The 13,157-nt window shown below is 43.3% G+C and overlaps 1 protein-coding gene across 3 annotated transcripts in view; it reads left to right on the plus strand.

The window, feature by feature from the left end:
* LOC130176370 (metabotropic glutamate receptor 8-like) overlaps positions 1–13,157 on the plus strand; it is a 121,400-nt gene that overhangs the window by 71,039 nt on the left and 37,204 nt on the right. For all 3 annotated transcript variants that reach the window (XM_056387411.1, XM_056387409.1, XM_056387410.1), the window contains exons 5-6: positions 793–947; positions 1,036–1,173. In XM_056387411.1, coding sequence (XP_056243386.1) covers positions 793–947; positions 1,036–1,173 — 293 coding nt within the window. The remainder of the gene's footprint in view (positions 1–792; positions 948–1,035; positions 1,174–13,157) is intronic.

Below are 13,157 nucleotides of genomic sequence, written 5' to 3' on the forward strand. Positions count from 1 at the left end.
TTTAAGATTTTTACTTAGAACCCAGAATTTACTACAAGAAGTACCTATAAGAATTAGTTTAAAATAACCACAACTCGGTCTTTAGACATGATTATATGAACCATAGTAAAATAAGAAAAGTAAATCAATAAGAAAATATTCTTTTATTGAATGTTTGAAAATGTTTGGAGATTACATTCAATTTTTTCTTTTACCCTTTATTCAAGTTTCGTTCACTTTTTTAACATCAAATAAACAGATGAAAATCTTCATGATTGTTTCAGAAAATAATAAAAAGTGTGAAATCAGCTTCTTCCAGTTCATCTGAAATGAGTCTCCACACACACACACACACACACACACACACACACACACACACACACACACACACACACACACACAGCAGCTGATGTTAATCTACAGATGAGAACCATAAAGGAGGGATTTATCTCTCATGTCTCTAATGAATGAACGGATCTGGTCGACACTCGTGGTTTTAATGTTCACGTCTCAACAACATTCACACGTTCATGTTCCTCTCCTGCTCATTATATAAAATGGCCCGTTTCACAATAATAGATATGATGGTTATTGATGGTTAATGTTGCAGCTGCTGAAGGTGAAGCTCATTTTGATTAGTAGCTTGTGAATTCTCCCCCACGATCAATAAAGATTCTAATATACTGGTTGATTAAAGTAACTAAAGCTATAAGATAAACGTCGGTGGTGCTAGACTTTGGCTTATGATCAGATGCCTTCACATTGGCTCTCTCTGATTGGCTCTCTCACCTGTCTCACCTGTGACCCCGGCAGGCGAATCCTGGACGCGGCGAAGCGTAACAACCTGACGGGTCACTTCCTGTGGGTGGGCTCGGACAGCTGGGGCTCCAAGATCTCCCCGGTGGTCCAGCAGGAGCGCGTGGCCGAGGGCGCCGTCACCATCCTCCCCAAGAGGGCGTCTGTGGACGGTGAGGTAGCGGCGGTACCGCCCAGATCGCGCTGCAGCAGGTCGTGTTGTTTTTGTACTGTAACGAGGTTTCTCCGTTCTTCCTGCAGCGTTCGACCGTTACTTCAAGAGCCGCTCGCTGTCCAACAACCGCAGGAACGTCTGGTTCGCCGAGTTCTGGGAGGAAAACTTCGGCTGTAAGCTGGGGATGCACGGCAAGAGGCCGGGCAGCCCCAAGAAATGTACAGGTGAGACACACAGGTGGAAGCGCTGGGGTCAAAGGTCAACATGGATTTTTATTTTCCCTTTATTGCCTCCTTTTAACTCCTCCTCCCCTCCTCTACCTTTACTTCACTCTTTGCTTCTCTACCTCCTCATTTCTTTCTCTTTTCCTTCCTTTGCTGTTGTACCTCCTTCTTTCCTCTTTTGCCTCCTTCTTCCCTTCTCTACATCCTCCTCTCCTCCTCCTTTCCCTCCTTCTGTCCTTCAGTAACTCCTTGATCACCACATCCTTCAGTCACTACTTCTTCTTTTGCTTGCTCTCTACCTCCTCCTTTCATCCTCTGCCTCTTCCTTTCTTTAACTTGTGAACCTCCTCATTTCCTCGTGTTGTCTCCTTCTTTCCTTCTCTTGTTCTCCCTTTGCTGTTCTACCTCCATCCTTCCTATTTTGCCTCCTTGTCTCCTTTACTTAGAGACTTATTTCATCCTCTCCCTGCTCCTATCCTCTCCTCTCTCCCTCCTTTCCTTCTTTTCCTCATTCAGTACCACCTCCTTCTTTCTATCTCCTCTACTCTCTTCCCTTCTCTACCTCCTTCTTCCCTTCACTGCCTCCTCCTCTCCTTACCTTACCTTACCTTTCCTTCCTTCCTTCTGTGGCCCGGCTGTGGCTCAAATAAACCCTCAGAGGCCGATTTGTGATTTTGGGCAACAAAATGAAGTGACTGAACTTGACTTGAAAGTTAATCATTTACTCCTCAAAACCTCCTTCCTCTGCAGTCCAACACACACACACACACACACACACACACACACACACACACACACACACCTCCACACCTCTAATCCTCCCCCTGGAGCATCGACTAAAATCACATCATGGAAATCTAATGTGTTCCCCTGTGCTCGCCCTGCAGTCAGAAACCCCCGAAACTACAAAGTCCATGATGAGGTTAAACTCTTTGTTCCTGACTCAGCTGTTCTGACGAGGCTCACAGTGACTTCAGGCAGCAGGAACATGTCGGGGGTTTTTCTCTCTCTCTCTCGCTGTGCTGCAGAATCAGTGTGTGGAGCTTCTGCTGCTGTTGGTTTTCTACTCAGATCCTTGATTTTAATGAAGCAGCAGAACCACAGTGAGGAAATATCCAACCTGTGTTCAGAATGTACTGTAGTTAAAGTTTTACCATCTAAATGCACTTAAAGCATAAAAAGTGAGGACCGTGTTGGTAGGACACGTTAATGTTGTAGCTGGTCAAGGTCGAACTTTTGTTTAATCCATCAATTTAAATACTTCACATTTTATCAGCTGGTCTAAATCCTAATCTCTATGGTAACTAGTGAATGAATGAAATGTTCTATCAAGTAATATTTCTCTCTGAAATGTTGTGAAGCAGAAGAAGAAACTTTAATAAAAATGTTAATATTAAAGCACAAGTGAGACCCAATCAGGAGGAAAACTACGTCCACGTCTTCGTTTCCAGACGACAACGCAGGACGACATTTTTCACACTAAAACAGGTTCAGCAGCGTTTTTTAAAACCCTCTTTTTTAGGCGCTCGGAAACTCCTGAGTAGTAACTTAGTAACGAAGCAAAAGTGACGCATTTTTAAAAGTTTGTGAGGCAATCACCTGTTTTATGTACTTTACATACTTTCTTGAAAATGATGCAGAGTGATGCGTCTTCATCACGAACACCGTCTTTGAGTTCAGGGCCAATTCACAGATTTAACATTCATCTGCTCTTTCAAATCACCATTTCTACATAAAAGCGATTCTTCATTCATCTTTACGTGTAACTGAAGTTTTTGTTTGTTGTAAAGTCGTCAAACTTCTGCATCTTAACTTTAGAGCATTAGAGCGGGACAAAGACCAGGTGAGACGGTGTCGACAAAAACTGATTTATTCCTAAATCAGCCACTTTTACGAGAGTGAGACTCCACAGTTTTTGTTTTATTTCATCACAGTTGTCCATGTTGCTGCGTGTTGGAGGCCTAACAGGCTCTGCTGTTCCTCTGGGCCGCTCCCAACACTTGACCTCGCCTCCATTTATATTCATGAGCTGGATTTCTGACCGGCGCTGACTGCCAATTAACACACCGGGTAATGATTTTTGGGGGCCCCCAAGCTCTCGACCCCACAACACAAAAGCGTCTGACAGCCTCGGTCGGTAATTAATCCGGTATTCATTCAATCACGTCAAGTGTAGCAATGAATATGAATGAGTGTTTGTAATCACTGTAAAATACAGAAGATAATTCATCAGTGTCAAATGAGAGCGGGAGTTAAACTACAATCAGCTGTAAGAGGAGAAGGCAGAGCTCATCCCGTCTGAACCTTCTGCCGCAGAGTTCAGGAGGTTTTACTTTTAAAGACATGTCGAATTGAGTCTGAAGATCTGAAAATAATAGTAATGTCTCAAGTTTTTTACAAAGAAAGGCAACAGCAGCGGAGGTCAGACGGAGTCAATCAAATTCATAAACTTTATTAGTGAGTTTTGCACAAAAGGCGGAAGAGCTGTCCAACTGGCTGACGCACACTAAACACAAATTATGACGGTGGGATCCAGATGAAAGCAGCTGCTGACGATACAAACTGGGCAATAATCAGTTCACTCGTGCCCCCACCCCCCTTTTAAAATCCAACATTTATCCAGGTAAACCAGAGGGTAAACCAGCTAACGTTGAAACTCGCTCCTCCTCATGATTACAGCCTAAACTGTCTGGAGACAAAACATTTATTTCTACTCCACCTAGATCCATAAACCCTCAAATATAAAGATCGAAATCAGGTGAGAAAAACAAACGTTATTGTGCTTTTTATCCAGAAAAACTGCAGCTCCTCCGTTTACTTGTTTCCTGGTCCAATATGGCGGCGACGTTGACGAACGCTCCAGCTGCCAACGCGGCGTCTACGTTCCGCGTCCATTGGGACGAGGTGCAGGTGGATGGATGGGTTTATAAAACATGATGTTTGTTTCCCATTTCAAAACCATCAGTCAGCGACAAAGATCCTCTGATCTTAATATACCACGATGTTTCCAGACATTACATTTTATTAAGGATTAAAGTTCTGCATAATTAAGGGCGTGGTCTCTTTGAGTGACAGGTGGGTGAGCGTATGCTTCCCACAAACCGGCTTCAGCTCCAGGCGCCGCCCCGCCTCTTTGTCCATTTTTGTGAATACACCAGGAGTTAGGAGGCGGAGTCAGACATTGCCAAGATGGCGAAGGTGGAGCAGCTCACTCTCAGCTTCAACCCCGCTCTTCAGAAACCTGCGGGTGACGTCACAGAGGCGACGTCCATCTTTATGTACAGTCTGTGGTTCGGACTCATGGCTACAGTAACGTGTTGAAATTCATTTGGATCCAACCCCATGTCCAGACGTCTGGTCCTGAAGTACGTTTCAGATGTTTTCCGTGGAGCCTTCACTGCCTCGCTGACTTGTCACCATGGTAACCTTGCTTTAAGGCCTTCCCACAAGATCAGCAAACAGCCTCAACTTCTCAGATTTCTCTCTCCAGTTTCCATCAGTGAAGAGAACAACAGTCCGACAGGACGACAGCTCGTATATAGATCTAAGTGACATGTTTGAGTAGGAGGCGCGGTCTGTTGCACTTACACGTCATTACAGAGAGAATATTAAAGTCGTCCCCATGTTTGAAGATATCAACATCATCGGACACAAGATAAATGCAAATTTGGAGAAAAAAATAAGTCATTTTTTAATTTATTTTGAGCCCTTGGGGAATATGTGTTTTTGCAAACTTGTGATCATTAGGGATTCATGTTTCACAAACACTGATGCTTCATTTTGAGACTCTAACTTAATGAGAACACCTGATGTATATAAATTAGGGCTGTTATCTGTCAGCCGCTCTGATTCTCATTTGTGACCTTGTTTAAAGTCACGATGGATTCGAGCCTCGGTTCGAAGCAGATGTCCAGATGTAAATTAGAAGCTTTTGAATCTGGACTAAATTCTTCCTTCTGCTCTCTGATCACGTCCGGCTCTCATCTTCTGAGTCTCTCTGTGCTGACTGCAGAGTCCGCTGCACCAGCATGTAATCCTGCCTGATTCAGGAGGACTTCCACTGTAGCACAGGGGGCCACTGAGGCCCAAATCCCTTGCAAACATGTCCGACACGCAAAATGGGATTTACAGAAGGTGTTGGGTAAATGTGGGCGAGCATTGCTGCCCCCCCCTGCCAGCTGCAGACAGGAGTGAAGGAGCAGAACAGCAGCGTCAGCGCTCTGAGAATAGCTGCCATGTCCCAGCTGCTGCCGTGATAACGCTGCAAGTCTTTACCTGAGTGGAGTGGACGGCTTTGATCCGCCCGCCGCTGTCAGGACGCAGCTCTCAAAACGATTGTGTTAGAGGCTCCAGATTGAGTTTTTGGAGCCGCAGCAGAGTCATAATCACACATAAAGACAAACAGCTGAGTCAGCAGGTCAGCATCCACCTCTGTGCGTGTGTGTGTGTGTGTGTGTGTTTGCAGCAGCTCAGAGCGATGAAAGGCTGCAGGTGTGTGTTTGAAAGTGTGCCTGTGTTGTGCGGATGTAAAATCAGAGGTTGTGCTGTAAATACTCGCACAGCCTCAGTGTTTTCATGCGTCTCATTTGTTTTCGTTTAAATCAGGATTATAGCTGTGTGTCGCCTCACATGGGTGGAGCTCAGGAAAAGATGCAGAAGGACGTAAAGGAAGACATTTTTTTTTTTCATGGTGGAACGTCAGCTGCATGAAATGAAATGAGTTTTTCCAAATGTCATTTATGAGTCAGCTGACATCGGGAGCTGGACCTCTGCGGTCGCATCGATTCAACCTCGAGAGACGGGGAGCAAGAAAACAACTTCACCCAATCAAAGCAATCAAAACTTTCATCACATTGATCCCTGTTCACAGCTGTTCACATTGATTTCTGTCTCACAGCTGGACTTTAGAGACTCCTCATTCCTACAGCTCAACATACATGCACATCTGTGAATGTGTGACACCCCCCCCCCCCCCCCCCCCCCCCCAGTTACAGTTACAGGAACAAGTTATTATAAATAAGGAGTTTCAGCACTGTTATAAAACTGAGCCGAATCAATTTAACCACCATATTTCCTCAACATCAACCAAACGCTCCGTGTGACTAAACAGAACCATAAAGTGATAATGCCCTCCCGTCCAGAATGCGATGTCAGGTCTGGTCTTCGATCAGCCTAAAAGGTCACATGTCACTCCCCTGCTCATTGACCTACACCAACTAGCCATGGCCACATCAATCAACCTGATGTCCCTAATGGGGCCCTCGGTCTGCAGCCGTCTACTTGAACTCAATCCTCCAGGTTTAGGCTTCTTCTCAGCCACTCTTTACCCGATCTCCTTGCTCTTCACCTTACTGAGCAGATTTAGCACTTTAGTATTTACTTCAAGGTTTCCTACTGCTCTGAAGCTTCAGCTTTATCCCTCACTTTATAAGTCACTTTGGATAACAGCATCTGCTGAATGAGTAAGTGATTAAAAACGTTAAATCATGCTTTATGTGCTTTGAGTGGATACTGTAGGAAAACAAATTAAAAACGTCGTCATTAAACATTTCATAGCTAAACTCTGTAACTTTTTGCAACCTGTCATTATTAAAATTCCTCATGTCGATAAAAGTATAATTTAACTCCTGTCAAAACTTATCTGCTGTTGCAAATTAGCAGAGTATAAGTGTAATTTTTAGCAGATGGCTTTGGCTAGAAGGCTGTTGCAGGTTATTTATGGAAGTAAATAAAAATGTATGTGAAGTCCAGAAGCTTTTCTGTACGTCTGCAGCCACGAAGCAGAGAGGAAGCATCAGCCTCAGGAGCCGATTGAGATCAGACCGAGCTCAGTTCAGTCCCTCCAGAGAACACTGGGGAAGGCCCTGCTCATTAATTGTAATTAATTAGGATAATTAAATATCCATGAGACACGGTGGCCTGAGGTCTGAGGGTGACGCTCCATCACCCACCGCTCAGGGACCAAGTTGCCGCACCACAGCGTTCTCGGCCGCCGCCTCTTAGCACCTCATTTCCTGCCAGATCGAGTGTGTTGCTTTTACAAAGCGATTCGATACTGTAATTACCCCCCCCCCCCCCATCCAATAACCTCCACCTCCTGCACCTCCCTCCTCCTGAACGGTCAGATGATAATTCTTCTCCACTAACAAATTCATTTCCATCACTTTTCCTTTAATTTACACATTAATGTAAAATATTTAACATACAAAATAATTATTCATTTAACGTTTTTGTTGAGATTTTGGTTTATTGATAGATAAATTTATAGATTGGAATATATTTAATGTTTTCTGTGTGGATTAAAATCATAGATTCATAAAATTATATTCCAAGTATCTCTTAAATTTCATCTCAAAATGACATAGGCGTATGATGCAGTCCTTAGGTTGATGAGCAACTAGTTTCACAGGTAAACAAACTGTAGAAGCCTGCATTCATTTGCTGTAAGAGGTTAATGGAGTTTTAAGGTAGAAAAACGTAAGAATTTATGAAGCATCGCTTAGAAAATCTGATTTGAGCTAAATCGTCTGAATTGGTCTGAAAACCTCCGTCTCAGATCCTCATAACCTCCGAGGGCGGACGTGAACCCTCTGCAGCCTCCAGTCCATGGATTGTCTGTCAGCCGTTCATTGACTGATCTATAATTAGTGTTGTGTTTGTTGGCGCGTGAGCAGCAGAAACTGACAGGGAGGCTTGTTTGGATAATGGAGACACCTTGGACGTTCGCACCAACTCTGTCAGGTTTCAATGATTTCAGGATCCAAATCCAGACACACGGACGGACTGATGTAAACTTTTTAAAGACAAACAACAGAAGAAGAAGAGGAAGAAGAAGAAGCAGCAGCAGGCAGATGGATCAATGAACTGGTGGGAAACACAAAGAGGAACAGGCAACAGGAGGAACACATGAGGAACACGAGGGAACATGACTGGGAACAAAGACGACAATGACGAACTGACGGAGTGCGGGGAACACAGAGACTGAAAACTCTCACGAGGGAAAGACAATGAGATGGATGAAACTAATCAGGGCAGGGCAGACAATCACAAAGGCGGGAAAACACACAGGGGCAGGAGGAAAAACAACGTTAGACACAAAAGGTAAAGAGATTTCAGGATAAAACGGAAAGCATTACAAAGACTGGGCCTTTTCCTGGGCAATGAAAGCACCAATGGGGTGAATCCTTCATGGCCCAACCTATCCCAAGATTCATTGCGCTATGGTAGTGAAAATAATAAGGCAGCAAACAACACCGACAGAGAGGCAGAGGATTACACGTTCAAAGGCAAGTATTGGGATTCAGCTAAAGGTACAACAAGAGTCTTAAAGGTTTTTGTAAAGACAAAGTGTACGTGCACAGCTGGCGTCTTTGGCCGGACCGTCTTTACGAAGGGCCACGCCTTTGTAAACAACGTCCCCCCTGAATTGAGACACAGCTGTTGTGGTGAACTCGAAAACAAAACCTACACCTGACCAGCATCTCGGTCTTCAGTTAAGGGTGCTCAGGAAACAAGCTGGTATGATTCAAGTTTTATCAATTTTTAAATGAAAAATAAATAAAGAAATGTTTGATGTAAATTATATTAACATATTAATAGTTTTAATACAAAACAAATTGCCAAGGATTCAGTGAGTTATGCTGCGGACTACAAGCCCTGTTTTTATTCAGTATTACTTTACATTTTGTGAAGTGGGATAATTAAGAGTTGCTTCTGCCTCCACTGTTGTTTCTGGTCTGGTGATTTTGTATATGTTAAGATCCAGACATGACTTCTATTAGGGCGAACCCTCGGTTGTTTTGCTTGTAATGGACATTTCAGTTGTTTTCACTTTCTTTGAAGAAAATGATATGTGGGAGATGTTTTTCGCAGTGTCAGTGGTTCCCTCTGCGTCGGGAATTGAATGTTAAGAGTTGTAGAGGATGAAGAGATTGTTTTATCTAGGGGGAAACCTTGTTTTTCACTCCTTCACCTGGAGACTCGGAACATGAATATTTGATTCTGTTCTTCTGTTTTGTTTAACGATGTGTTTGCTGACTTACGAGCCTCATTGTTTTCTCACCCTTTTTACAGCGTTGTTCCTCTGAGCTGCAGATTTCCTTGAAATACACTAAGTGGATGTGAAAGCCTCTTTGTGTTGTCTGCGGTGTATGTTTTCTGTCTTTGTGCTGCAGTTTGTTTGGTTAGGAACATCAGCAGATGAAGAAGTGATGTCGAATGAGGCTGGGGTTTTTTTGCTTCTGTTTGAAAGCAGCAATGAACTCTGAAGGGGAAAAGCTGCCTCCGTATCAGAGATCGAGCAGCTGTTTAGTTGTTCGGCAGCACTCAGGAATGTTTTGTTTTTTTTGTCAACACTTCTCTCTGAAGAGGAGAAAAATGACAGCGAGCAGCTTTCATTTCACTTCCCTCTGATGACATTGGTTTGACAGGCTCGGATGTGGAGCTGCAAAGCAAAGAATTTTATGTTTTGTCACCTTCCAGTCCGACAGAAAACAAACTGATCTGATCTGACTACAAGTGATTCAAAGGATTTTGTGTTCACTCATAATGGTGAGATTTGAGCAGTAATAAACAGAGTCGAGTGGGACGACAGTGACTCGGGACTTGTTGAACTAGACTTTGGACTTGTTGATCTCGGCTTGGGACTTGACTTGGCACTTTCCTGTTTTGACTTGTTGGTGTTGACTTTAGACTTGACTGGGGACTTATTTGTGTTGTTTTGTTGATCTTGAGTTGGGACTTGTTGGTCTTAACTTGCAGCTTGACTCGGGAGTTGTTTGTTTAATTATTTCGGGACTGAACCTTTCTTAACTTGTTGGTCTTGACCTGGGAGCTGAAGTGAGACTTATTGTTGTTGACTCTTAGCCTTGTTCGTCTTCACGTAGACTTGGGGTTTAACCTGGGAGTTGAATAGGACTTGTGGTTTGACTTTACCTGTATTGATTTATTGGTCTTGACTTGGGAATTCAATCTACTTCATCACCAAAGTCCGAAACTCACCTCTGACTTACAAAACAACGACTTTGTCATTAAACTCAAACTTACTTTTTTAAATGAGAACCAGACGCTGAGGTCTTAATAATAAGTCACTGGTGCTTGTTGACATTTGAGTGACTTTTCCTCTTATGTGCCGTGCTCATACTTTTTTCCATGTGATGTTCTGTTTGTTCTTCTATGTAAATCCCTTTTCTAAAGATAAAGATGGGCAGAAAATGAATAATGCTCTATTATCATTGTTATTATAATAAAAGGACTCTGCAGTTCCTCCAGGGAAACGGGATGAACTCATGAATGTTTGAGCAGCTCTGAGATGTATCTGTCATGTTTTTTATGTTCATGTTCTGTCATGTTGTCTCAGTCAGAATCAGAGGAAACATCATTACTAATCCTCTGCTGATGAATGTTACACAGACCGATGTTACTGATAAACAACACAGACAATAGAAAAGACTCTATTAATGTAAATATATTCAGACGTTTGAGACACCGTGGCTCGGCAGGTTTCCCCGAACTCATCCCATCACCGCTAACCTCTGTAATTAGTTTGCTGTTTATCTCATTTCCAAATCTAATCGAAACTGAACGATGTCTGCGAGAGAGAGAGAGAGAGAGAGAGAGAGAGAGAGAGAGAGAGGAAAATAGAAACACGTCCGTTCTGTCAAGTAGAAATTAAATTTGCCTTGCAAGTGATGTGTAATTGAAATGCCAGCTGCTGGGATGAAGCTGTGTGTTGAGCGTGCTGCCTCACCGAAATCAGCGTTGGAGTTTCATGATCATCATCATCATCATCATCATCATCATCATCAAGGCTCGTTAGCAAACAGGGAGGGGAATGACATTGTGGCCAGACTTGCACTCAGCTCACTTTCCACTTTCTCTCTTAAAAAAAAAAAAAAACCTTTTTCACTGATGAAGCTTCTGGGCGGGAAACTCTCAAGGTATTTGTTTCAGTTAATAACATCTGTAGAGCGAGAGGCTGTTAAATAACTGGGATTTTGTTGCAAATGAAGCAGCAGGTTGGAAACAGTTTGTGCATTTTGTGAAAAGGGAAATTTAGTTTCCCTCTCTTATCCTGCCAGAGCGTCGGCGTCAGTAAGTCACTCGGCAGCAGTTTGTTCCTGAGAATAAAAAATATCTCCACAGCTGCAGGCGACGGGTTTGAATGAAAAACTACAGGAAAGATTCATGGTCCTCAGAGGATCAACACTTTCGAACATAACGACATTTCCCCGTCGCCTGAGGCTCGTTTTGGTCTGCGCAGTGAACAGTCTACTTGACCAGCGATAACATAACAAGCAGGAGTGAGTTGATGGACCTCGTGCATCACCCAGGGTTGCCTCCTTTTGATGTGTGAAAAACCGGTAATGACCTTAACCACTCGGCTGTTGTGTCGCCCAACACTCAAGAGTCATGGATGGGCGGCACATTGGGCGCTGTTGTACCTGATTTCATACGTTTTCGGACATAACCGGGAAGAAAACGCAGAAGTAGCAGAAGGAGACAAATTAGGTTTTATTTGAAACTATGAAATTCTAAATTCTCCAGGGAAAACCGGGGCAGGTGGCAACCGTACATCACCTCACCTGTGTACGACACTACCTCGTTGACCATAGTGTGTCCGCACCGTTGCTCCTTGTTGATAATGGTCAATCAATTAAAATAATGATCTATTGTTGCTGAGCGGTTGGTTTACCCTCATTTAGAAAGAGAGAGGGAGAGATTAACTTATTGACAATTATAGACTACATGGGGTTTCACATATGATTATACAGTATATATGTATTCTCCACTTTCTCTTGTGATAACATGCAATTGGGAAAATGGTAAAAAACAAAAAACTTGTATATTTTATAATATGGATCTTTTCTCCCTGATCAATTTATTGGTGAAATTTATAACTAGTCTGTGCTCCATTAAATCAACAAATAGAGTCATTATGAATTATTGTTTCAGTCCGACCTTGATAATGACCACCGTTACCTCTGTTGTAGCGCCGCCCTCAGAAGAAAAGTGATAGAGCTGGAAAGCTGGATTATTATATATATTATTATTATTATAATCCCCTCTCTCTTAGCTCTGTGTTTGGTCTCCACCAGCTCCTGAGGGAAAACTCTGGCTCTTTAGCTGCTAAATGCTCCAGCATGTTCGGCGGCTGCTCTCTGACTGAGTCTGTCTGCTGTTTGCTGATGACGACGATGAGCTAAAACTCCCCATGAAGCTCATTCAAATCAAAGGGATCTCACCACAACACATTGTTTCCCATTGTAATTTGAGAAACTGTCATTTTTAAAATATCGATTGTAGCTGCTTTGAGAAATAATCCTTGTATCTGGCTGAAAGGTAAGGCTGCTATAAGAATTATACTTCTTCTTCTTAACCTCCGTTTATCCAGCGCAGAGAGAGAAGCTTCCTCCTCCACAGTGTTCCCGGAAAAATCTTGACAATGACGCTCTCAAAATGCTTCCATGATCAAACGTATGTACTCTTTAAATATTGAGGAGTCACTCATCATCTGACAGGCGAGCGGCGAACATCTGCAGCCGGGCCGTACGTCTCCACTCTGCCTCGGCTGTTTGACATCCTCGTCTCTCCGCTCCACGTTCGAGGCTCATTCATTACCGCTGACTTGTAATCAGTCTTTACTGCCGGTGCAAATGTCTCCCCTTGGACAGACCCCCCCCCCCCCCCGCACCACCAGCCTACTGTTAAAATTAAATTGGATTTCATTTCTAATCTCCTATTAATTCAGAGAAGTCTTGTCTGTTGATGGAAGGTCCACTCCGGCAGTTAGTTTCCTCCCTCCTCTCTTTCTCCTTCCTCCTTTTATTTCCAGCTGGCGGCGGCGCCATTGCACAGCGCCGCGACTCTAATAACGCTAATAATGGTAATAACTCAAAAATCTTCGGAAAGACTGAACAGGAAGTTTTTCAAATAAAGGATGACGATGTCTTCTCCACTCTGTTATTTAACCGCAGCTAATGAGA

Source organism: Seriola aureovittata, chromosome 10 (genome assembly GCF_021018895.1).
Source record: "Seriola aureovittata isolate HTS-2021-v1 ecotype China chromosome 10, ASM2101889v1, whole genome shotgun sequence".
Classification (NCBI taxonomy): domain Eukaryota; kingdom Metazoa; phylum Chordata; class Actinopteri; order Carangiformes; family Carangidae; genus Seriola; species Seriola aureovittata.